Source organism: Quercus lobata, chromosome 8 (genome assembly GCF_001633185.2).
Source record: "Quercus lobata isolate SW786 chromosome 8, ValleyOak3.0 Primary Assembly, whole genome shotgun sequence".
Taxonomy (NCBI): domain Eukaryota; kingdom Viridiplantae; phylum Streptophyta; class Magnoliopsida; order Fagales; family Fagaceae; genus Quercus; species Quercus lobata.
Window position 1 is genome coordinate 62,217,875 of NC_044911.1, and position 27,423 is coordinate 62,245,297.

A 27,423-nucleotide genomic window follows, 5' to 3' on the forward strand; every position below is an offset into this window, starting at 1 on the left:
TACATTTTTTGAAATAAAGAGATAACATAAAAAACTAATTGGTCACCAAAGGCACAGTAGAGGCAGACAACTTATTACTGTACATTTTTTAAAATAAGGAGATAACATAAAAAACTAATTGGTCACCAAAGGCACAGTAGAGGCAGACAACTTATTACTGTACATTTTTTAAAATAAAGAGATAACATAAAAAACAAATTGGTCACCAAAGGCACAGTAGAGGCAGACAACTTATTACTGTACATTTTTTAAAATAAGGAGATAACATAAAAAACTAATTGGTCACCAAAGGCACAGTAGAGGCAGACAACTTATTACTGTACATTTTTTAAAATAAGGAGATAACATAAAAAACTAATTGGTCACCAAATGCACAGTAGAGTTTATCACAAATATGTGTTGGAAGAGCCACCCCTTGCATAATATGATTAGGAATGGCTGACATGACAGATTTAATTAAAACAACCCTACCTGCGAAAGACAAGAATTTAGCTTTCCAACCCGAAAGCTTATTCATGACTCTCTCCACCACAAAGTTATATTGTCTTCAGATGTTGGGATAGCCCATTTTTTTTGTAGTGATGTTTGCACATTTGTTAGCTTCAAGATAGATATTCCTAAGTTTGGCTAGAAGAAACTTGCTAAGAAATGACCTGCAATCATTTAAAAGGGCAGAACATGATCTCTTTGAATTAACCAAAATTCAAACTAACAAGATCCAAAACATTTTTTTTGCATCAAGTTCAATTTTTAGAAATTGCAACCCGTGATTAATAGCTAATAATAATCCATCTCATAAAGCCCATAATTCAACTATAACACTAATAGCAACCCTTGTAGATTTGAAAAATCCTTCTAAAACATTTTGTATGTAGATACAAGTGCAACCTAACAAATAAGTGGAGATGAATAGGCTTGTTCAGCCACCACCCGATACCAACAAAACCGCCCCCTACCGCACCAATCCGACTGACTCATGGCTCAACTGTAGGTTTTAAGTATGGTGGTTGGTAGAGTTTTCTGAGTACCAATGCCAGCCGGTGCGGCAAGCGGTGGTGAGTTTTGCACATCGATGAGAACCACACCACAAAAAAATACTGAGAGAGAGAGAGAGAGAGAGAGAGAGAGAGAGAGAGAGAGAGAGAGAGAGAGAGAGAGAGGAATTAGCATACCATTTGGAGAGAGAGGCGGGTTAGGTTTAAGTTAATAGTAATATGCGTTAAAACAATTCATATAGCAACTTTATAAGTTTAAAAAATTGATATAAAATGACGCCATTTTGAACCCAATATTAAAATTAATATTAATTCCAAAACTACAAAGTCGTTTAAGACTTTAAGTCTTTAAGTTTAGGTTAAAATTTTCAGATCTCACACTTTCTCTCACATCTGCCTCTCCCCCTTCCTCTCTCTTAGGTCTTGTGTGAGAACATGTCTCCCCTCTCCCTGTCCCTCTCTGCCTCTAGCTTCGCCTCTTCCTCCACCTCCGCCTCAGCCTCAGCCCCTTGAAGCCATTATTCTCCAAGGCCACCATGTAGCTTTCTTAAAGATTTTAGAGAAGGTTTTGATGCTCAATTCCTATTGTGCTTTCTACCAAATTTGTATATGCATTCTGTTCTTTTGTTTTTTTAATCTATTATGAGTTGTGTTTTGTTTTTCTGTTTTTATATGAGTTTTTGTGATTTGAAATGGGATAGTTGACATAAAGATAGTGAATTTTTTGTTTGTTTGATTTTTTTATTTTGGGAATATTTGGAGTATTTTAATTATTAATATGTGGTTAGGGGTGTTAACTTTATTGTGTTTGGTTCCTGATAAAATTGAGGAATAACCAAACTAACTGCATCGAATCGGCATGGTGCACTGCACCTTGTGTAGGCCAATTTCCTTCCTCCATAGTTAAGGTGCGGTTAGACATGTAGGGAAACCGCCTCTACTGGTGTGGTGCAAAATAGCCCCCAAAAATCGGTCGCACTGCACCGTGTACAGCCCCAGAGATGAATTGAGTTAAGCTATCCCATCATATCATTTTTAGCTAAAGATAAAAACAGATTGTCAAGGACTGTTAGCTTAAGGAAGATGAAACCCATCGGAAAATTCACAACTCAAATTTTCTCGCTCAATTATTAAATTATCAAATAAATAAATAAAACCACTCTTAGGATATGGTCTTTTAAGTCAAATTTTTCAAATTAATTTTCAAGAATAAACCTTTTAGTCCCATTTTTCTAAATTAGTTTCAAGAATAAACTTTATTTAAAGAAAGACTATGCAAAGTGAAAGAAAAAAAAATTTACCCACCACTATATAAGAACTAAGTATTAATCCATTTTCACCATCATCCCAAACCAAAGTATACATCGTTTATTTTATTTTATGAAAGAAAAAAAAATTGGAGGGAGGATTAGAGAGACTTCTCTATTTAAGCTTTACCATAGTAGCATTTTTTCCGCTGAGTTTAGACCTACAAGTAGGTGAACTAATTATCCATAGTTGTTTTCTTAGTACATATTCAAACTTGGGATTTGGGAGCAAGCCCAATGACAACATCCCATTTTGCTACTCTTAAACTCGTAACATGAAATTATTTCTACACTTCCTCATCTTCGGCACTAAAAACCCTTTAATAAAGACAAAAAAGCACTCATTGATGAGCCCATATTCTTCGAAGTTAATAATCAACAATGGAACTTTGCTAGCTCATCCTTGCGCACAATTGGTACACTCTCTTTCTTTGAATTGAGGGTGTGTTTGTTTGGAGGTAAAATAGGGTGGATGGAAAACTTTAGAGAGAAAATAGGAAGGAAAACTTTTTTGGAGTGTGTTTGGTTGGGTGGGGAGGAAGGAAAATAAATGATGTGGTCCGGATGTTTTCTCCCTAGGCTTACCAAAAAGTTTTCTCCCCAAAATGGAAAGAAAACTGAAGGAAGAAAATGAGACTACTTAGTGGATAAAAATGCCCATGTGCACTTGCACATGGACAATTTGTCCACATTTTTTATTATTTATAACTATACATGACTTTTTTTTTGGGACATGATTTTTATTTTTTAATAAATTGGGTGATTGCTTTTTTCTTTTTTTTTGGGTTGTTTATCATTTTTTTGTTTTAATTGGTCATCATTTTTTAACAAGGGTGTATGGGTAATTTTATACAAACTCACTTTTTTCATCCGTTCACTTTTCCACTCACAATCAAATAAAAATGAGAGAAATTAAAATATTTTATATCCTTCCACTTTTTCATCTTCGCATAGTTTTTATCTTCTCACTTTTCCACCATTCTAACCAAAAGAACCCTGAAAGTTTTATGGTTGAACTATCTTACCGTTGGACTTGTATGGTTTTACAGACATCTTACTGTTGGACTTATAATTTTCTTTTTATGGTAAATTATTGTTTTTATGTCTTCGACTTTGCAATTGTTTTAACTGCTAAATGCCAGTTAGCTCACTATTACCTTATTGCTTTTATTTTTATTTTTTTATTTTTTTGAGAAGAACTATTACCTTATTGCTAAAAGCCTAAAAGCGAGTTCTATTACTATTCTTATATTCTCAGCAAAAAAGCACCATTCTTCTAATGCTAGACGTGTAATGCTTCACTAGAACTTCACCGCTAAAGCATGTTGTTTTATTGATTTTTACTGCCAGACTCACAAAACTGCATTAACTATCGGAACTAATTTTTTCTCTTCTATCTCACCACTGATCAAACATTTTTTTTTTTTTTGAAATTTATAAAATTTACCTTTGGACATTTATTGCTAGATTTTTTTTTTTGAAGAAAATTTTGCTAGACGACCTATATTGTTACTCTTTAGTCTTTACTTTATCACTTAATATAAAGTAAAGTTCCCTTATTGTTTGTAATTCTTTAATTTTTGAATTTTGTTTCTTTAAAAGGCTTAAATTTGTTCCGGTAGCCGTCGGTCTCCTTTGGGTTGGTGTCTTTTAACTTGACTCCCAAAAACAAGTAATGGAAAAAGCACAGATACTCCTCGTACTCTCTGATTATTGGTACATTCAGTATTCTCTTTGAAGTCTCTTAAATCTAAACAAATATGTTATATATTGACCAGAAAAAATAGAAAGGTCTTGTATATCGCAGTTAATCTTCTGACTTGATGCAACTTCTTACATAATGCAAAATATATTGTATCCTAGCATTCATCCAACGCTCTGACCTTAGAGCATTCTCATCAAGGATCTCAAAAAATTTAGCATTTAATATCTCAAAAACCTACTTTATTTATTTTAATAACTCACTTTACAATACACCCAGCATCAAAGGTTTTATATTTTTTACCACTTCATTAATTAAAGATAGTGAGAGAGAGAAGAAAAGATAGTGAGAGAGAGTCTGGTGAGAAGAAAAGAGGAATAGTGAGAGAGAGAAAAGATATTTTAATTAAAGTAGTATTAAAATATTATTATATTTATAAGATTTGAGCAACAGTAGACTGCTGTAGCTCAGATGCTAAAATTTTTGACACGAACGACTTTATTGTGTGCTTTTTTGGAATGAGATGCTAAAAACTAGCATTTTTAGCTTTTGAGAGTTTTAATGTGAATGCTCTTATTAGTTTAAACTTTAAAGTAGTGCATGATATAGAATCGTGGTTTCTCACTATCACTTGCAATGCCTTATCATCTCTCGATTATACTATTTGATTGTAGCAATATGGATAATTGCCCAACCTAGTTAATTGAAAATGGGGATACAAAAATTACTAAAAATGCCATTTAAAAAGAAATTCATGGCACATTTTTTTTTATATACAAGAAGGGAAATATTATAAAACTAGAAACAACATACAAAGGAGTTCATAAAGTGAAAAAAAAAAAAAAACACTTTTAAATTACAAATACGGGTTGTGGAAAAACCTATCATATCGAATATCCCATAGTAAGCAATCTAATTAAAACATAGTCATATAACACAATTACACATTGGATGAACTTGAATTCCAAGAAGTAGACTCAAGCTCAGATTATTTTATTGCAGTCATGCTCATTAGTCTTATATCCTCGATCAAACGGTTGAAATTACAATATGAAGACCCACCTTCACTCACACTTTCGCTTGCCAATCTAGCCATCTCAACTGTTGATTTCATGAACACCTCACTCTTCTCCCCCATCAAATCATTCACCATTTTTTCTATAATGACTCTATCACACACATCCTTCATGTCCATCCCCAATTTCCAAACCTCACTCACAAACCTGCTATTCACTTGCTGATCATAAAAGTAAGACCAACAAATCATGGGCACTCCTGCTACTATGCTCTCTAAGGTTGAGTTCCACCCACTATGTGTCAAAAACCCACCTACGGCTTGGTGGGCCAAAACCTCTTCTTGTGGGGCCCAACCCACTATATAACCTATGTCCTTTGTCCCTTCTAGTAACTCCATAGGAATTTGACCTTCATCATCTTTTTGGGTCACCAAATCGGGTCGTATTACCCATAAGAAGCGCTTCTTACTATTAACCAAACCATACCAAAACTCCATTAGCTCGTCTCTTGTCAAGATTGTAATGCTTCCAAAGCTTACGTAGATTACAGACTTCAAAGGTTGAGCATTGAGCCATTCGATGCAGCTTTTGTCCACTTTGTATATGCTATTTGGAGCCAGAGATTGCAATAAGGCATTTTCAGATTCAAGCCTAAATTTCAAGAATGTGTGTAGGGGTCCAAGGGTATAGACCTTGGGACATTGAGATCGTATGTGGGAGAGTATAGGTCCTTCTAGATCTTCAAACGTGTTGAGTATGAGTCCTTGGGCTTGAACAGATTGTCTATTAGCGTATGCATTATGTTGGAGATTTGGGTCTTCTAAGTTGTTGGTTCGACAAATACTAGGTAAGTCTCGGAGTCGGAGAAAAGTTTCCATGCCTGGCACACTTGTTATAAGACGATCCATGTCTTCATGTCCTAGAGTGGTTAATGTAGACCTCGTTAGTAATAACAAATTTGTCTCTATGTTTATTTTTGCTCATGAACTAAACAAATGTTCAACCTAAAAAAGCTAACAAAATTTATAAGAGAGAGAGAGTTGGGTTTAACTTATACATGGTGTGATTTTTTGTTATACAACCCAATTCTTTTTTTTTCTTTTGAAATGTTTTATTTACAAATTTACCATTAGATTACATTTTCTACTTCTAGCTATCTTATATACATGCAAAATATCTTTGAGTCTACTCATGAAGTTTCGTACACTTTGATTTTGCATTATATTTTTTTGAAAGGATACTTTACTAGTTGAATTGCTTTTTCAAGATATACATGGTGATATATCTGTACATTTGTTTGGGGAGAGGGAGGGAATCAAAATGCTTTAATTAAAAGAATAACTCCAGGAAAACACAAGAGGTCTGTGTAAAATTTAATTCACTATATTTTAAATTTGTAAAAAATCATAGAGGTATTGTGTACTTGTTCATATGTTTGAAATGATAATATTTTAGCTATGTTTTAAAAAACATTGTGAACAGTAATTTTGAGCTATTTAAAATAACGATCTGGTTCGAAGGGTGGAAAATTGGCAGGATAGAACAAGGGGAAGAGCTAGAAAAGTGAGAGGAAAGAAATGATTTAGTTTTCTCTCATATGTGTTTAGTTATAAAGATTGAAAAGTTGAGAGATGAAAAATTTATTTATTTATTTTGAGAAACAAACATACACGCACACACAAGGGAGAGGGAATATGAAAAACTTATTTGTTTGGCTAAAAAGAAAAATGAGAGGATGAAAATTGAAGTTGGTATAAATTTGCAGTTATATCCTTATTAAATAGAACAAAAAAGTAACACATTTTTTTATTAAAAAATTGTTTATGAATTGTACTTCATTCATACATTAAAAAAATAAAAAAATAAAAGAAGAACCAAAAATTTTTTTATTAAAAAAAAACCCAACTACGTCAAAAAAGGAAAAAGAAAAAAGAAAAAATTACGTCAAAAAAGAAAAGAAAAGAAAAGGTAAAAAACCGAAGAAAGGATAAGCACAAAAGAAGAAAAAAAAAAAGCGAAGATAAGCACAAAAGATAAAAAAGATCAAAGAAAGGATCAAGCAACAACACATGAAGAAACAAACCGAATGACAAAAGAAACAGAGAAGAAAAGGACAGAAAGATTAAAAAGCTTTGAACGTTGGCCTGGACAATTTTGTCCAAAATATTGCCAGATATTTTCGCCCATATTTTCACTCCAAATTGGAGTGATACACTTTTGATGAGCCTGGAGAGAATAAGAAACAAAGGAATTACTATCCACAAAGAATGAAAGAAAAAAAAAAAAAAAAAAAACTATTATTATCATTCAATCGAGGACGGACCAGGTGGGGCCCGAGCTCCCCCTAGTCCATTTTTTTTTAATAGTTATTGTATATTTCGTTTTTATAGTTGGCTTCTCGTTCCAAAACCTTAGCCCATTCTTTCCTATCAGCCTAACTAGGCTAACTTAAATAGCAACTATCCAATTCAAAAACTTAACAAAAATAATAAAAATATTTATAATGGTGATTGTTTTTTAGCAAAAAAATAATTTTACCATCAAAAACCAAAATTTTTTTTGTGTTATTGGAGAAGCTAAAACTAAACTTTTTGTAACTATAGTAAATTGGTATAAATATCGGTTGACTGTAGCAAGTTGTTAAAAATAAAATAAAATATTTTATTTAAATTATATCCCTTCCTTCAATTAAAAAAACTCAAATTCTCTCTCTTTCTTATTATTTTAATAAGTTGTTTATATTATTATAAATGAAATGATAAAAAAATAGAACATTTAATATTGAGTGTATGGTAAAATGAGGTGGTAAAATAGATAAAATAACTTTTTGAGGTGCTAAAAAAAAATTAAAATTTTTAGCACCACCACTATGAATGCTCTAACTTCAAAAAAAAAAAAAAAAAAAAAAAAATTCTAGCTAGCCTAGTATTAAAAAAAAAAATTTATTTTGTTTTTGTTGGTAGATTATTGCATTTTAATGTATTTAGAAATAACGATTTTGTGTATTTATAATTTTTTAATAATATATGGATATCTAACTTTTTTTTTACTCCGCCCCCACTAGCTTAAAATCTTGAATCCATCCTTGCTCTCAATATAATCAGTTTATGAGCTTTTTGTATTCTTTTTATACGAATTAAGAAATAGATTAAGAATTGATACAAGATACAAATAAATGTTTTCATTAAAAGTATAGCTCATGACAATCAAAAGACGTTGCTGTCTTCTTCTTTTGTTTTGGTTTTTGGGGGGCTAGATAGGATAGCATATAAACTCTTTTTATTTAAATTTTTTTTTTTTTTTAAGAAACAAACACACACACAAGGGAGTGAGAAAGAGATTCTAACATAAAAACACATCACAACTCCACTCAAAAGTCATGGTAATTATTAAGGAAGGGTGAAGCAAGTTATACTACATACAATACACTCTCTTAAACAATGTGATACAATTACCTATTTATTTATTTATTTTTTGGAAAAACAAACACACATAGGCTTCACCAATTAAGGTTTGGAACCCACAAAGGGTCATTGTCTTGATAGCATGTGCAATACATAAAAGTTAAAATAATAAAACATACTAGGAATTATATATTACGGACAAAGTTTAGCTATAGGTTACTTAATAAAATAAACATAATTACATATTTTAAAAATCTAATCGTTGAATTGTATGTTCTTTATGCTCTTAATACATATGTCAAATTTTGTATCAATCAGATATTATTTATTATATGATCTATAAATTTATATTTTATACATAATTTTAAACTATAAAAACTTGTAATTTAAACAATTTATTGATGAAATAGCTATTAATCTTTAATTTTTTAAAAATTTTACAAGCATGAAGGATATAAGAAGTAGATATAATTTAATGGTGTATTTGTCAAAATTCATTTCTAATAAAAAGATATTGAGTAAGGTTATAACCTCAATTTTATAACTAAAATTTTTTTATATATTATTTAATTGTCACTAAACCATGACTGAACTAAGTATAGTTTTTTACTTTGATTTATATATTTCACTGTCTTTTTAGTAGATAAGTCGTACGTTTGCTTAATTTATTTATTAAGTGACTAAGTTAGAAAAAACCTGAAATAGAAATGAAAATAAAAAATTATTATAGAAATACTATCTTGAATATTGTATCAAGTATTTCATTTTGGAATGTCCCAAAATAAAATTTTTTTAATTTAAAAAATAATTATAAATTTCATAACTTGCCATTTATTTTACTTAAAACGTTTTTTTTTTTTTTTTTGAGAAACTTTTTTACTTAAAACGTTAAAATCTCATTTTCTCTAAAGTTAATATTAATGAGTATACTTCTGGGAACAAAAACAATGAATTAAATTAATGATAGTTCTTTAAAAAGTTGGATTTGACCAACAAAATGGGACAGAAGGATTATGAAGTGTGTTTATTTTTTTTATTTTAAGAACTTGATTACTTTAATTACCAAAAAAAAAAGAAAAAAAAAGCGTGACCGGCTTTAATTGGTAAAACATGAAAGAGCATGAAGCTTGTAGAAAGATCTTTGTCCATTTATAATAGTGAAGAAATCAATGGGAATTACAAGAAAGCAGATACGAATTTGCAAAGATGCCATGCCAGATACGTACATACCTCTACTGGGAAGCTCTCCAGCTTCTATTATATCTTGAATAGAGAAGAAAGCCCAGAAGGAGCAAGCACTGATGGTACGTATGGAAATGACTGGAATGCCAAGCTCATGCCCAACATCAATAGGAAAGCTCAAGATCCCATCGGCTATGATACAAGTCACTGAATCTCCAGTAACTGAGTTCAACTGACCCGAACACAGCATCTCTCTAAACAGTGGCTTCGTAACCAATTTAAAGGAATCAAACAATTCCATGAATCGATCACCAGCTCTTGGGTGGTCAGCTGGAAGTCCATCAGAGATGGTCTTGAATTGGAACCCAGGAAAAGAAGCAAAACGGTCTAGAATATTGGAGTGAAGGACAAGGCGATCGTGGTTGAAATCGGTGTTGAGGAAGGTGATGTTGAGTCCAGCAAGTGAAAGAAGCTCAGCTAGCTTGAGCGTGGAGTTAACAGGTCCCAGTGCTGGAAGTGGAAAGATGATAACATGAGGAACTTGTGACCCTTGTTCCATAGTTTCTAGCTCGATCGATCTATACAGTGCTAAATTCTGTGTGTGTGTTCGCTAGCTTGTGGTTGTAAGACAATGAAGAGATAAGGAGTAGTATTTAATGGAAATTTAGTTGTATTTTATTTTGAGGTGTGTGTAAAACTGCCCGTTAACACAACTCTTTATTTTTTATTATAGAAAGAGTATCTGCTCATAAGGATAAGGGGGTAATCACGCGGACTTGACTCAAGTTTTTTGTTCATTGGACAAAAGACCATATGGATCATTGATAGCCATAACTTCGTTATTCAGACAATTAAATTGATTGAAACCGCCTCAGACTTGGTGGGGTTGATGTGTCAATTTTGGAATCACCTTTGCTATCACTCTTTGATTTTTGTTCTCAGGAAAATTGTTTATTGGCATTGTTATTGAGTGCATATTGTCGTTTATATTTCTTTTCTTTTCTTTTTTGATACATTTCTTTTCTTTCAACTATGGTGCAATTTGTTTATTTCAAACCCTATGGACCAATTTCAATCCATTTTTTTCTTCAAATTTAATGGCACAAACTATGCTCTTTGAGAATTTCATTTTCATGTATTTGTTAAGGGTCATGATAATTTGGTATATATAAAATCTGGAACTTTCTTTCTAAAATAGAAGAACAGAACTTTATTGATTCAGAAAATGAATGTAATACAAAAACTGATCCCAATACATTAAGGTTATTCTATATATATATACACGTCTCAGATAACCAAGGGTCTGTTTGGATAGAATTTATTTTGCTGAAACTGAAAACTGAAAACACTATAGCAAAATAATTTTTAAATGTGTGAATAGTATCGTGGGACCCATTTTTAATGAAAAAGTTGTTAAAAAGTGATATTTGTGGGTCCGTGAACAGTACATCCATGCACTGTTCACAGTTGAAAAGTCAACCTTTGTGGCTGAAAGCAAAAAAAAATTGAAACGTGCATTTTTGCAAACAGAACGCAGCAAACGCGGATCCAAACCGCACCCAAGTCCCTAATTTTCAGCAAAATTAGGTATTATAGCATTTACAAGACAGACCAATTCCTACAAGCCACATGTATTATGATCTCCAAAACTATGTATAAACACCTCATGATAAGGCACAGCTTCAATGGTCTCTAGCATGGAAAATAATATCCTTGCAAGCCCACTGATGCTCTGTTTTTGATGCCTCTGCTTTGCATTGATTGTAGCTGAAATTGTGTGCAAGTGGTGCTCCTCTACTCTTGCGTTGCTGTCCTGCATTAATTTCATCAGATGTATCCTCAAGCATTGAACAAAGGGCATTAGTTTTAACAGTATACTTGATGGAACCCTAGTAAAGCCCAATTCAGATAAAGAGAAAAAAGACTAGAATAAATTAAAGGATACTAGTAAAAAAAAAAAAAAAAACCCCTTTATTTACTAAATTCATTTTCCCTACTTAACGTTAAAAAAAAAAAAAAAAAAAAAAAAAAAAAAAAAAAAAAAAACTTTTGTGTTAGGTAAGAGCATCCACACCAGCTCGTGGATACTCATCTAAAATACAAAAAGTGCTTCAATTTACACATTTTATCCCAAAATCCTTCCACATCAGTTCTTGTAAAAATGTCTAAATATACATGATATCTTGCAAAATGAACAGTAACTGTGCATATAAACACGGTTACTGTTCACCGTGAAAACGATTTTTTAATTCTTTTTTCTCAACAACTCGGGGCACTAGAATAACCACCTAACCCAGCACAGAGAATTAACCCAAAATCAACAGAAAATTAATCCAAAATCAACAGAAAAGCAATTAGAAAATCTAACTCAAAATCAATCAAAACTCACGGGTAAACCCAACCCAAAAATAGTCCAACCCCACCAAAAAACCCAGCCCAAACCATACTCAACAGAAAAAATGCCCAACGGAACCGGATCTGCTGCCACTGCTGCCGTCCGATAGTCTTCCATTGCTGCCGCTGGATCTTCCATTGCTGTCGTCGGTTGGGGATGGGAGGCGAAGGGTCGTCGGTTGGGGGTGGGAGGTGAAGGGTTGGTGGTGGAGGAAGAGAGGGAGGGGCGAAGGAAAGAGGGAAGGCGAAAGCGAGCTGGATCGACGAAGGGCTGAGGCGGTGAGCTGGATCGGCGGAGAGCTGGATCGGTGGCGAGCTGGATCAGCGGCGACGGCGGGCTAGGTGAGGCAGCTGTGAGGAAGAGAGTGAGGGAAAGAGAGGAATGTGTGGGAGAGCTGTGAATCTGTGATGTTGTGGGTGTTTATGAGAGAGAATGAGTATTAATAGATAATAATAAAAAAATAATAATAATATTATTTAATTAGAATAGATGTGTAAAATAGATTAACTGATGTGGGTATTTTAGAAATGTGATAGTGTAAAATAAAAAAAAGTAGGTTTTTAGTGTAAAATAGATGAAAATTTTTAGACGGACTAATGTGGTTGCTCTAAGACCCACATATTTCATATGAGCTATGGATACATTGGAGTCATAATTTTATTTTTTATCAATATGATTGCAGCTAATTATCCTAAAAATAGTTCAAAAGTTTTCAACATTAGGACTTACCTGACTCATCATCTTGATATCCTTAATTAGATGGTTCAAATTACAATACGAGTACCCACCTTCACTCACACTCTCTTTTGCCAACCTAGCCATCTCACTCGTTGATCTCATAAACTCCTCCCTCATCTCTACCATCAAATCATTTACCGTCTTTTCTATAATGAATCTATCACACACATCCTTCATGTCTAACCCTAATTTCCAAACCTTATTCACATACCTACTATTCACTTGTTGGTCAGCAAAGTAAGGCCTACAAATCATGGGCACCCTAACCCCTATGCTCTCTAAGGTTGAGTTCCATCCACTATGAGTAAAAAACCAACCTATTGCCCCGTGGGCCAAGACCTCCTCTTGTAGGGCCCAACTCACAATACATCCTCTATCCTTTGTCCCTTCAACTAGCTCCATTGGAACTTGACCCTCACCACCTTTTTGGGCCACTAAGTCAGGCCGTATGACTGATTAAAATTGCTTCTTGCTATTGACTAAACCATACCAAAACTCCATGAGCTCGTCCTTCAACATAACTGTAATGCTTCCAAAACTCACATATATTACAGATTTCAATGGTTAAGCGTCAAGCCATGTCATGCAACTCATGTCCACTTCAAATAGGCTGTTCAAAGACTGAGATTGAAACGGTGGCACTTTTGCTTCAAGTCGAAATTTTAGGTGCTTGTGAAGAGGTCCAATGGAGTATACTTTGGAAGAGCGAGTGCGTATATGGGAGAGTACATGTCCTTCTAAATCTTCAAATGTGTTGAGAATAAGGGCATATGCTTGAGGGGTTCGTTTAGTCTCTGTCACAGCGACATGGAGCTGCCAGTTGTTCAAGTCACTGAACCGGCAAAAGCTTGGGAGGTCTCGGCCACGAAGAAAACTTTCCATGCCTGGGACACTCGTTACCAATCGGTCCATGTCCTCTTTTCCTGTAGTTTTTAACGCATACACAACAATCATTAGTATAATAATAGTTTAAAGTTACTGTTTAGCATAAAAAACATACAAATTTATGTGTTAAAGAATGTGATTGGTGCCAATTTAACTCCAAAATAAATAAGGGGCAATGATACTCATACACTTGTCTTTTTGCATCCATTTTCATGATTTAAAATTTGAATATTTTCCCATAAATCACTGAAATATACTCTTTTATCATTGATGAGATACTAAAATTTATAAGATAAAATTTGTAATACCCTATCATCGCTTTATCAGTTTTGGTTGCTAGAGACTAATTTAAAATTTACAAGAAAGAACTATCAACTCTTTAAGAAAGAGAGAATTCCAATTTTCCTAAGAAAGTATTTTGAATTCTAGCTTCGTCTCACAGCAACCAAAAATGATTAATAAGAAAACAACTAAAAGCTTGTAAATACCCAATTAATCCTACCTCTAATAGGAAGCTCGCCAGCTTCAATGATACTAGGAACAGAAAAATGAGTCCATAAGCTGCAGGCGCTAATGGTAAGAAAATAAATGATTGGAATCCGAAGCTCATTGGCAATATCACTGGTAAAACCGTCAATGATTCCATCTACTATGATGCAAGTCACGGAAGGCCCAGATTTGGAGCAGAGTTGATTTGGAGCCATGAGCATCTCCTTAAGAAGAAGCTTAGTTTTCGAATTTAACGACTCAAATAGCTCGAACAATCGGTCACCTGATCGTGGGTGGTCACTGGGAAGGCCATCAGAGATGGTCTTGAATTGGAACCCCGGATAGCAACTAAAACGGGTTTCAATATCAGTGTAACGGACAAGGCGGTCGTGGATGAAAGCAGTGTTGAGGAAGGTGACATGAAGGCCAGCAAGGCCAAGAAGATCAGCTAGCTTGAGCATGGAGTTCACATGTCCCTGCGCTGGAAAGGGAAAGATTAGAACATGGGCAGGACATTGCTTCATATGAACTTTTAGCTGATCAATGGTTTTACTTCACACTTTTCCTTCTGAGTTGTGACCCTCCTTTTACATTACCTGTGATTTTATGCTTAGTCATAATGAACGGAGATTCCGAGGTCATCGTTTTGTTTTTAACTTCTTTGTCGTAATTTTGATCTTTGTTTTATTGGTCACGTATGTCTTGCGCGCTTCCTCCATGCCATAAAAATCATATGAAGAAACTAAATGACAATGGAAGAAACTTCATTCTTGGTACGTTCTAACTTGTTTGGTAGCACAACGGGTGGCTATGAGACGAGACCCCGTGGAGCCCAAGAAAGAGGTGTACATAATAGGACGTGAAGATCCCAGCCAAAGAAATGAAGCCAAAAATTTCAGTTATTAATTTTAGATATGGTGGAAAATTTTTGGAACCTGTGTACTTATAAAGCAAGTAAACTAATTTTAACGTTTGCGTAAGATTATTAATTTAGGATACTCTAGTATGTAAACTTTACAATGAGTATATTGTAATGGAATACACTTCAATACGAAAAACGTAACCATCAAAGATTTTTCGTTGTAGATATAAGCCACAATCGGGCCAAATTACATTAAAAATTTATGCTTCCACTTTTCTCTCTTTTCTCTAGAACAATTTTAACATTTAAATAGATGTGGATCTCAAGTTTAAAAACCAAGTATCGACATAAGTAAAGGAGCATTAATATTTCCAATTGAAATTAAGAAGAAGAAAAATGAGATAGATAATAAAACTATAAAAGTATATGAATAGAGTTATAATATATATCATTAACAAAAGGAAAATTATTTGAGTAAAAGGATTTATCTTTATTTATTCTTTGAATAATTAACTAAATCTCATTGGTTCAATTTTAATACAACAATGTATTATACAATACATGAGACAAAATCCTTTTAATTAATTATTTATGATTTTGTTAATAACAATTAATTATTCATATTGTAATTAGTGGTGTGCAATTTATAATTTACCCAATGAACTAAAAAAAAGGCTATAGAGTTAGAGGGTGTTATTTATAATTTAGCCAAAATATAAAATAATTCCAAATAACGCTAATTCAAACCAAATTTTAGATGAAGTGTAACTATTTAGTGTTTTGAAAATATAATAAATGAATGTTTCTTCCTCATAGAATAGTAGGTCCTACCTTGAATTTAATTAATAGCAGTGGCATTCCAAGTTTCCTCCTTCATCTAGATTAAGAGAACCTGTAATGTTGCTACCCACGCCACCGCCAAGTTTGCTTTAAATTTCTATGTTTCTTATTGACAGTTTTTTTATATTTCCGATGAAAATAGTATCAAATTTTTTTTATTACGATTTATTAACAATTGCACTAAGGACATCCGTTAACATAACTTTATTAAGAAATGCTTGGACAGAAATTTTATAAGGTATTTAAAAATAATAAATAGTGGGTCTCGTTATTTTAATTATATATATATATATATTTATATTTATATTTATATCTTTTTTCAAATAATTTAGCCACAATATAAATTTATAATTTAGCCAAAATATAAAATAATTCCAAATAACGCTAATTCAAAAAAAAAAAATTTAGATGAAGTGTAACTATTCAATGTTTTGAAAATGTAATAAATGCATGTTTCTTCCTTACATATAAATAGTGGGTCCTATCTTGAATTTAATTAATAGCAACGACATTCCAAGTTTTCTCCTTCATCTAGATTAAGAGAACCTGTAATTCTGCTATCCATGCCACCGCCAAGTTTACTTTAAATTTCTATGTTTCTTGTTGACAGTTTTTTTATATTTCTGATGAAGATAGTGTCAAAACTTTTCTATTATGATTTATCAACAATTGCACTAAGGACATCCGTTAACATAACCTTATTAAAAAAATGCTTAGACAGAAATTTTATAAGGTATTTAAAAATAATAAATAGTGGGCCTTGTTGTTTTAATGATATATATATATATATATATATATATATATATTTATATCTTTTTTCAACTACTCCAAATGTGGCGGTCTTGAGTCCACATGGATCAAGAAGGGAAATGTTAACCAATGCCGTTAGGGCATTGATTTAAGAATTATTTTTAGAAACATTTTATTGGAAGAATGATAAAATAATAAATGTTGTTAACAATTTAAAAAATATATATATATATATATTTTTCATGAAAATAGTGTCAAAACTTTTCTATTATGATTTATCAATAATTACACTAAGGACATCCGTTAACATGACCTTATTAAAAAATGCTTGAACAGAACTTTTATAAGGTATTTAAAATAATAAATAGTGGGTCTCTTTGTTTTAATGAAATAGGGACTACTCTATGGGAAGTGCTATAAATAGAATGTCTGAATTATATGGTCCTCCAACTATGGGTTAAAACTAATTTGATCCCTCATGTATTATGGTCCTCCAACCGTGGGTTAAAGCTAATTTAATCCCTCATATATTAATTGTATGAATTTAGTCTTTTAAATATTAATTGTTCCAAATTAAATCCTTCAACTTTCAAGATAAAGACAATTTCATCCTTAGAACGCATCTACAATTCTTCATATAAACCGTAATAACATAATGTCACATGCCCTTGCATAGGAGCATTAAGCATCTGGTCTCTTAAAAAAAAAAAAAAAAACACTACTTTAACACCCAAAATATTAGTTTTGCTACTTTAACACATGATTTCACACTTTACCCTACACTCCAACTTTTTTTTTTTTTTTTTTTTTAAATTTTTTTATTCAACTCATTAAAATAATATACAACAATTAAGAGAGAGAAAGTGTTGGGAGAAGAGAGAAATGATTAAAAAATAAACACTTACTAGTTGTTGCATAGTGTGCTCACTCCATCGAGTGCTAAATTTTTGTGTGAAAAGAACACTGGTTGGAAGCTTCTTGGACATAATTTCCCAACTATCTAGTTAGTAGTTCCGGTTCCTAAACTATATTATTTATTAGCATCTCGAGTCTAAAAGGCTTGATTTTGGCCTATAAATCAAGCGTCAAAGACTTGATTTCTATGTTCTAATTATGTCCGATGTGGCATATTTTTCCACGTGGCGATTACATGGAAATCGAGTCTCTAAGACTTTATTTACAACCCTTATAAATAAGAACAAATCAGACCAGAACATCAGAGGAGAACCAAAAAAAAAAAAAAAAAAGAAAAAAAAAAGAGAAGATTGAGATCGGAGAAAAAAAACCACTAGAACATCGGAGAAGATGGAGATCGAAGTGAGATCGGAGAAAAAAAATCACCAGAACCCAGGCCGCGTGACCCAGGCCGTCGCGCGAGCCCAAGCCTTCGCCGAGCCTAGGCCGCGTGCTTGTGAGGTGAGCTCTCTCTCCCTCTGATCTGAGTCTCTAAGATTGAGATTGCTGTGTTTTGGGATTTTTGAAATTTGTTTTTGGGTATTTTGGCTGGTTCATGATACTTCAAATTTTTTTAAATTTTTTTTGGTTTATAAATCGAGCCTTAAAGACTAGATTTTCAGTTGGTCACCACGTGGCATTAATGCCACATCAGAGATGATTAGACCATAAAAATCGAGTATTTGAGACTCGATTTATAGGCCAAAATCGAGTCTCAAAGACTCAAGATGCTAGTAAATAATATAGTTTGGAAACTGGAACTACTAACTAGATAGTTGAAAAATTATGCTTAGTTACCCATTTTGGCCTTCTTTTTGAATTCGGTGCACTAAAACAGTGTTTGGTGTGTTTTAGCATTTATCACTTAGCACACTAGTTTTTGGTATTTGGTGCACTAAAATGGTGTTTGGTGTGTCGTAACATTTATCACTTAGCACACTAGATACTAATGCTCGAATCATTTTTATGTAGGTAAGAAGCATGCTAAAGGGACTTCATGTCATTAATGATTATGAATTGTCATTAATGCTATGATGTGATATGTTGGGGATAATTTATTTTCCTATAACTCATGGTTATAATTGGATTAGCTTATCAGTGAGTACTAATTAGCTCAATTAGTAAAGTTTCTATCGTAAAAAACCAATTAATATATTGATTTAATAATAAAGAGATCATCATAAAATGAATGAGATATGTTGATTTTTATTTTTATTTTTGAACGATATAGAGTGGATATCATATGCTGAAATTCTATAATGTAAAAAAAAAGAACTAACCTGCCCTTTTACATGGATTTATTAGTGACATCACTTTTATGATACATTATTTACAATAAACCAAGTCATTAATTATGAAAAGGATGGAAAAAAATGTTTCACCACGCTTATGACCATATAAATTTAAATAGTGCCCTCTTTCTTAACCTACAATTACGAGGGAAAAACCACATGGTATCAGAATTCTAAACAAATTACAGTAAGAGGACCCACCTTCACTCATACTTTCCTTTGCCAACCTAGCTATCTTAGTAGCTGATTTCATGAAAATATCCATCCTCTCCTCCATCAAATGATTCACCATTTTTTTTTACCATAACTCTATCACACACATCCTTCATGTCCATTCCCAACTTCCAAACCTCATGCACAAACCTACTATTTGTTTGTTGATTAGCAAAGTAAGACCAACAAAATCATGGGCACCCCAACCACTATGCTCTTTAAGGTAGAGTTCCATCCACTATGAGTCAAAAACCCACCTACAACCTGGTGAGGCAAAACCTCCTCTTGTGGGACCCAACCCACCATATACCCCCGATCCTTTGTCCTTTCAACAAGTTCAAGTGGGATTTGACCTTCGCCATCTTTTTGGGTCACCAAGTCGGGACTTATAGCCTATAAAAAGCGTTTCTTGCTATTAACCAAACCATACCAAAACTCCATGAGCTCATCCTTTGTCATGACTGTAATGCTTCCAAAACTTCCATAGATTACAGATTTCAAAGGTTGAGCATCGAGCCACACCATGTAGCTTTTGTCCACTTCGAAGAGGCTATTTGGAGACCAAGATTGCAACAATGTCGTTTTGGATTCAAGTTTAGATTTAAGAATTGCATGAAGGGGTCCAATAGTATAAGTTTTGGGACATTTTGTGTGAGTGTAAGATAGTACATGTCCTTCTAAATCTTCAAATGTGTTGAGTATGAGTGCATGGGCTCCAGTTCCGGCTGAACAGTGGAGCAAAAAATGCGGTCGCCTAAGGTCTCAAGTAAAAAAAAGGCCCCCAAATTTTAACTAATAGGGTTATTTATAATCAATAAATAAAATAATATTTTTTTACCAAATGAAAAACAAATAAAAAATAGAGAAAAATGCAACGTCCACAATATTTTTTATAACACTATTACAATTATGCTAAGTAGCAGGTTGTTATAACCTGTTATTGATGGAAAAAAAATAATTATAGTGATATTTTCAAAGAGAAAAAAAAAAAAAAAAGCAACTTAAAACCTAAGATTTGTTGTAAAAAAATATTGTGAATGTTGTACTTCTAAAAAAAATAAGAATAATAATAAGAGTTTAGTTAGCAAACTTTTACTAGTTCTCATCTAAGTCCACCACTAACACCACTGTTTTACTTACTATTATCAATCTACCACATCAACAAGTATGAAAAATTTTGTCAATTTTTTTCTGTTTATAAAATTTCTAAAAAAAGAAAAAATTTTACGTAGTTTATGTTAATTAGTAGTAATTTTGTATCTAAAACAAGATAATCAATTTTCGCCTTAGGCTCCCAAATACATCAAGCCGCCCCTGATGGGCTTAAGGGGATTGCCTAGACATATTTTTAATGTGTTGGAGATTTGGGTTTGTTGTGTTTCTTGCTTGGCAAAAACTAGGTAAGTCTCAGATTTAGACAAAAGTTTCCATGCCTAGCACACTTCTTATAAAGCAATCCATTTCTTCGTTTTCTGGAATGGTTACTGTAAGGACACAGTTCTTTTGCGGCCCAATGATGATGTTGGGCTCGCACATGAAAGATCCCTCACAATATGATTTGTAGAGAGTGGGCTTGAAAAACTAGCCGTTGAGCACGGGGCGATATTACGGTCTTGTTTTTAGAGGAATTCATATAGAAAGAGGAGTAGGGTTTGAACATTTAAGCCCTACAGTGTCGCATCCTATGGGGTTGGACTCCTCGGACTTGATCCGAGGATCATTAAGGTCTTACCTCGATTACCTGACGGTGGGTTTTTCTGTGATGTGCAAGTGTTCTCCTGATGTTTTCCCCCATGGAGTCCCCCTTTTTTTTTTGAAGGTGGAATGGGCCTCCTCTCCAGATTCACCTACTTTTTCTTTTATACTAGCCTGCGTTAGCTATCCTTCGTCCACGTGTAGGGTTAATCTTTACAAGACTGATATTTGTCCCATCAGTCTAATCCCAGAATTGTTGGGGATGGTTGATAAAGCTGGAGAATACGGCTCTGTTAGGTGCAGAGTCTTATCTGGGAAGGGTAGTAAGGATAACTCTCCCAAGATATTTTAGATCTCCTTCCACATTTGTTCCTTTATCTCTTTTTTACCCCACCCCTCAATGGAGCTTTGGGTCTGCCGAGGACGAAACTGTCCTCGGCTGCATCTCTGGGCCATTACCTTTTTCGGCTTGGGCCTTTGAACTCCCCATGAGCAAGTGGGTCTGGCCCATAAATTATTGGGCCCCACAATAGCCCCTCAAAACCCCTGCTGTCCAACATCCTGGTTGGAATGGGGGGTTTTGGTAATACCAAGCCTTTATTGTGACTCACTTAATTCAGCCTTTGACTGACGCTGGCGACTCTTCACTTGCCCAAGAAGTGTACCGGTCTACAAGATGCTCCTCTTAATTTCTTCATGATGCGCCTATGCCGTTTGGTTATCTGAAGCGCGTCTTTAATATCTTCCCTTCACGAGACCTCCCAGATTTGATGGTTATTGATGGCGCGGGGGGACGAAACGGGTGTATTCTTGTCTGCAGATTTCCTCGGGGATCTGCACACATTAAGTATTCTCCTCTTCGTCCCCTATATAAAGAGGAGAAACAAGAATCGTTTCTCCCACAGATGAATCCCTTTAATCCCTCCAAGATTTGAAACCCTTAGATTCCTTCCGGAGTTTACTTTTACTCTCCGGTTATTCCTTAACCTGAAATACACTCGCCATAGCAGTAAGCAATGAAAAAACCATTCCCCTCCCAGAAACGCCCTGTCCTAACGAAGCTCGAAATGGCTCGGTCAGGGCAAGGATGGCGGAGACTTAAGATTTGTCCCCCCTTCCTTTCAGCCAAAATCCGAAGCAGGGGCTCATCACGTCAAACTTCCGGCGTGACTGAGTCGAGAATTCCCATCATCGTAACCAACCGCTCTCTTACGAGCATACCTAATATGGCCCCAGTGTGTTAGGAGTCAGGAACGAGGCAGGGACTAAGTGTCTCTGCTTCTTCCTCTCTTCGTTCACTGGTGGCCCCCTCCGCCTCCCTTTCTTAGTCTTCCCAGCACCAGATCCCTCCTGGTGCTTTCACTTCTCCCTCTTTTGCTCCTTTTTCTTTCTTTTCATCTCTTCTCTCTTCTTCTCCTCCTTCTTTACTCATGTCCTCCATCTTCCTCATTCATCTCCTCCATCCTCTTCTTCCTTCTCCTTCAAATTCTTCTTCCTTCTCCTTCATCTTTTTCCAAAGAAGGTTCTTCTTTCGATATGAGCAATACTGAGGCAGAGATTGGAGAGACTTTGAAGACGAGTTTAAAAGACACCTGACTGTTTACTTATCTGTACTGCAGATGTTAGTGTTGCTTCGGCAGCTCACCTTTTGTATAGGCTTGTTTGAGCCCCACTTTGTACGTTGTAATGATTTTTCATATTAATAAAAGTTGTTGTTATTTTACTTCGCATGTTCTGTCTATGTTTTTACAAATTTGCAAGCGCTGCTCGGCACAATAATATATCATTTGAATCAATGATAACTAAAGCCAAAATACTTGCTAATAAAAAGATGTCACCATAACTTTAATAGAATTGTTTGACATAGTAATTCGTACCTGTAAATAGCGATACTTGCCCGAAACAAAGCCGAGATTAGAACTGGATGTTCTATGTGGTGTAGGAAGTAAATATTCGAAGACATATCACCCGCAAAAATGAACAGCCCCCTTAGGCTACCGAATAGCGGAGCGTCCCGCCATCATCCTAACACTCTTATTGGCCTTAACAATTTACAGTATTTGAGCCGAGGACTTTCCCTATACGAGTAGTTGGTTTCCCCATAGGTTTGAGTCCGAGGACCATGTAAGGCCTTGGTACTGTACAAAACTTGTAATTTTTCTCTTCTTTTTTTTACTTGGTTTCCCCATAGACTTGAGTCCGAGGACCATGCAAGGCCTTGGTTCTGTCCAAAACTTGTAATTTTTATTTTGTACTTGGTTTCCCCATAGGCTTGAGTCCGAGGATCATGCATGCAAGGCCCCATAGGCTGGTCCGAGGACTGTTGGTTCTGTCCAAAACTTGTAATTTTTTTTTGTACTTGGTTTCCCCATAGGCTTGAGTCCGAGGACCATGCAAGGCCTTGGTTCTGTCCAAAACTTATTTTGTACTTGGTTTCCCCATAGGCTTGAGTCCGAGGACCATGCAAGGCCTTGGTTCTGTCCAAAACTTATTTTGTACTTGGTTTCCCCATAGGCTTGAGTCCGAGGACCATGCAAGGCCTTGGTTCTGTCCCTGGGCCCCTATGCTGAACGGGCCTGGGCCGCGAATTTACTGGGCCCACAAATTAAGAGGTATTCCCGTAGTCTTTGGTCATGCGGTACTTTTTGGCGTCCCAGTGTTCGAGGTGCGCCTTCACGAGACTCCTTTAATCTCAGGGTTGCAGACGGCGTTGGAAATCGAGCCAGAGACATTTTGTCTGTAGCGTTCCTTGGGACGCTGCGTGAATTAAATGCCACCACCTTATCTTTTTAAATAAATAGGAGAGAAAATTGCTTTACCTACGCACAAGTCCTTCAGCTTCCTCCCTTAGTATATCATGTTTGAGGCGAGGGTTGGGGAAAAGGAACTCTCTAAGCCACAGAGGCGCCGTGTCCTCCTGAGACTCAAAAGAGTGATGTACGGGCAAAAGAGGCATAAATTCAAGAGAATATTCCAGTTCGACAGAGGGGAAAGGGTGTTTCTCCCTCTTTTAGTCAAAATCCGAAGCAGGTTCTGTTCATGCCAGAATTTTGGTGTGTCAGAAGAAAGATTCTCCGCCACCAGCGCCTCTGCCTTGTCGCAGGCAAATTTTTGGTGAAGGCTCCTCAGCTTCCGGCTCCCCGCACCTTTCCTTCAGCGGTGTGAGGCTCAAGTTGGGTTCTTTTGCTGCCTGAGTTATGGGCGTGCAAAAGCATTGAGGAGGAATAAGGTCTCGAAGCAGTAGCCAACCTCTCCTCTGTGCTACCTCTTCGGCTTTATCTTCACTCTCTTGTATTTTTCTTTACTTACGCAGTTAGCTTTAATGTAAGCTTGTTTCAGCTTTTCATTGTACACTGTACTGTTTCTTTGTCTTAATAAAAGATGTGTTTATTTCTTTATACATACTTTTCTTCTCTGCAACAACTACTTTGTGCATGAATATTAAATGTAAGCTTGCCTTTAATGATATTCCGGGTAGAAAAATGCCTTAACACAGATTCCTACTGGTTTAAACTCACAAATATTATCAAGTATAATAAGGGTAGTCCTCAATAAATTAAACTCTTGGAACTAACCGGGATAACTGCTGAGTGCTGCGCGATGCATGCTAGACCAATGTCCGAGAACGATAAACTCTAAATAATTCGTCCGAGAAGGTAGCCGAGTAGCGAGGGACTTTGATTGTGCTTTTGGGTAATATATTGCACTGTGTCGCATCAACCCCTTTGGTACTGGGGATTCGAGGGTAGACCGGGGAATCCGTGCAATTAAGGGATTAACCCAACTGTTAACGAGGAGTTCTCTTCGGATGGATTTTGAGGTTTATGTGCCATAGTTTTTTTTTTTTTTTTTTTTTTTTTTTTTTTTTTTTTTTAAATAGTTGGTTTCCCCATAGGCTTGGGTCCGAGGACCATGCAAGGCCTTGGTTCTGTCCTTTTCTTTTTTGTACTTGGTTTCCCATAGGCTTGAGTCCGAGGACCATGCAAGGCCTTGGTTCTGTCCAAAACTTATGAGATTTCTTTTTTGTACTTGGTTTCCCCATAGGCTTGAGTTGAGGACCATGCAAGGCCTTGGTTCTGTCCAAAACTTATGAGATTTCTTTTTTGTACTTGGTTTCCCCATAGGCTTGAGTCCGAGGACCATGCAAGACCTTAGTTCTGTCCAAAATTATGAGATGTACTTGGTTTCTCCATAGGCTTGAGTCCGAGGACCATGCAAGGCCTTTGAGTTGCAAGGCCTTGGTTCTGTCCAAAACTTGAGATTTTTTTTTGTACTTGGTTTCCCCATAGGCTTGAGTCCGAGGACCATGCAAGGCCTTGGTTCTGTCCAAAACTTATGAGATTTCTTTTTTGTACTTGGTTTCCCCATAGGCTTGAGTCCGAGGACCATGCAAGGCCTTGGTTCTGTCCAAAACTTATGAGATTTCTTTTTTGTACTTGGTTTCCCCATAGGCTTGAGTCCGAGGACCATGCAAGGCCTTGGTTCTGTCCAAAACTTGTAAGATTTTTTTTTTTACTTTCGTTTATGCTTCGAATGTAAGCCCCTAGATCAGGGCGGGGAGAGCTGGTTTGTGGCCAAAAGCCCCTAGAGCTGCCCTTGCCGGTGGCACCGCAAGGCATAGCCCCTAGCAGAAGTTTATGTCGGAGCAACCGCTATGTGTTGCCGGAGACGTAGGAAACCTCACGAACCTCTGCTTGCTAGAGAGTCAACTCCACCGCCACTCGCGCCAACGCGCAAGCCTTCCCCACAGACGGCGCCAATTGTAAGGAAACAGTTCTTTTGCGGCCCAATGATGATGTTGGGCTCGCGCATGAAAGATCCCTCACAATATGATTTGTAGAGAGTGGGCTTGAAAAACTAGCCGTTGGGCACGGGGCAATGTTACGGTCTTGTTTTTAGAGGAATTCATATAAAAAGAGGAGTAGGGTTTGAACATTTAAGCCCTACAGTGTCGCATCCTATGGGGTTGGACTCCTCGGACTTGATCCGAGGATCATTAAGGTCTTACCCCGATTACCCGACGGTGGGTTTTTCTGTGATGTGCAGGTGTTCTCCTGATGTTTTCCCCCATGGAGTCCCCTTTTTTTTTTGAAGGTGGAATGGGCCTCCTCTCCAGATTCACCTACTTTTTCTTTTATACTAGCCTGCGTTAGCTGTCCTTCGTCCACGTGTAGGGTCAATCTTTACAAGACTGATATTTGTCCCATCAGTCTAATCCCAGAATTGTTGGGGATGGTTGATAAAGCTGGAGAATACGGCTCTGTTAGGTGCAGAGTCTTATCTGGGAAGGGTAGTAAGGATAACTCTCCCAAGATATTTTAGATCTCCTTCCACATTTGTTCCTTTATTTCTTTTTTACCCCTCCCCTCAATGGAGCTTTGGGTCTGCCGAGGACAAAACTGTCCTCGGCTGCATCTCCGGGCCATTACCTTTTTCAGCTTGGGCCTTTGAACTCCCCATGAGCAAGTGGGCCTGGCCCATAAATTATTGGGCCCCACAGTTACCATACTTTTCATTAGTAAGAAATTTGACATAAACATTTTTGTTGAGAAACAAAACAAATGTTACTAACAAATTTCACTAATATTTTTAATTCGTAAAAAATAATAAAACTATCATAGAATTATTTATACTTTCAAATTGAGAAAATTATAGCTATGTTATATATATGCAAACAAGTGATCATATGCGACAACGACAACACCTAGAAATGAAGGAATAACTACTTAAAAGAAAGAAACTATCACATGATATCTCGGTAGGATCAAATATATCTATGATTTTTCTTTTTATTTTCTGGTTATTAATTTTTTACATTTTTTTTTGAGGGGGAATTTTTTGCATTTTAGTGTTGAAGAATGTCAATATGTATAAAATCAATAATTCATACAAAAAATTCTAGTCTTCTCTATCTAATTAGTTTAACCAAAAAAGGAAAAGGTTCGAGTATAGCTAATGAAAGTTTCATCATCTTTGACATGCATCTGCGCATGGCTAATTTTATTTGAATTTTAAAATGATATTTTACCAGTACGTCTAATTGTCTGTTCCTTAATTACTAAATGGGTAGCTCATGATAAACAAAAGAGGCCGCTGTAATTTTGAGACAAAAATATAAATAGCTTAGCTGCCATGCCATCAAGCGTCACACAGTCACACTCCTTAGCTACCTAAATGGTCCATATCTTAATTACACTTTTTTGGCTTTTTGATGATGGCTGGCCCATCTATATTAAGTCTATTATTTGGAGGGAGGTTGCTTTCTTGGCTGTTTTGTAGTGTTTGTTGTGTTAGACAGAAAAAGGGGTCACTGTCACTCTTGATAGCCTCCCTAAGAGCATTCTCATTAAGGATGCTAAAAATACTAAAAGCTAAATTTTACTACCAACACACAAAAATATCCACTACATCAAAGATTTTAAATTCCAAAATTTTTGACACACAGCTACAGTGAGTTGTTATCAGTAACAGCTCACTGTAGCATAAATCTTAAACCAAATATATATATATATATATATATTTTATTCCCAACGGTCACTTTTTCTCTTTCTTTTTTATTTCTCTCTACTTTCTTCTCTCTCTTCTTTCTTCTCTCTCTTCTCTCACTTTCCTCTTCTCTCTTTCCGGTAGCTTCTGTTTCTCTCTATTTCACAGTTTAAGCTCCTTCCTTCCAAGATTTGTTGGTCAAGAACTTCAAAGCCCAA

At 35.3% G+C, this 27,423-nt stretch overlaps 1 protein-coding gene and 2 pseudogenes across 1 annotated transcript; all 3 read right to left on the reverse strand.

Moving 5' to 3' along the window:
- Positions 1-4,853: 4,853 nt before the first annotated feature.
- LOC115958091 (7-deoxyloganetic acid glucosyltransferase-like) lies at positions 4,854-10,334 on the reverse strand. The gene is made up of 2 exons (XM_031076454.1): positions 9,655-10,334; positions 4,854-5,939 (listed from the first exon to the last, which is right to left on the reverse strand). The coding sequence occupies exons 1-2, from the start codon at positions 10,163-10,165 to the stop codon at positions 4,993-4,995; spliced, it is 1,458 nt and encodes a 485-aa protein (XP_030932314.1). The 5' UTR covers positions 10,166-10,334; the 3' UTR covers positions 4,854-4,992.
- Positions 10,335-11,100: 766 nt separating this feature from the next.
- On the reverse strand, positions 11,101-14,755 carry LOC115957198 (annotated as a pseudogene).
- Positions 14,756-18,805: 4,050 nt separating this feature from the next.
- Positions 18,806-26,179, reverse strand: LOC115957199 (annotated as a pseudogene).
- Positions 26,180-27,423: the final 1,244 nt, after the last annotated feature.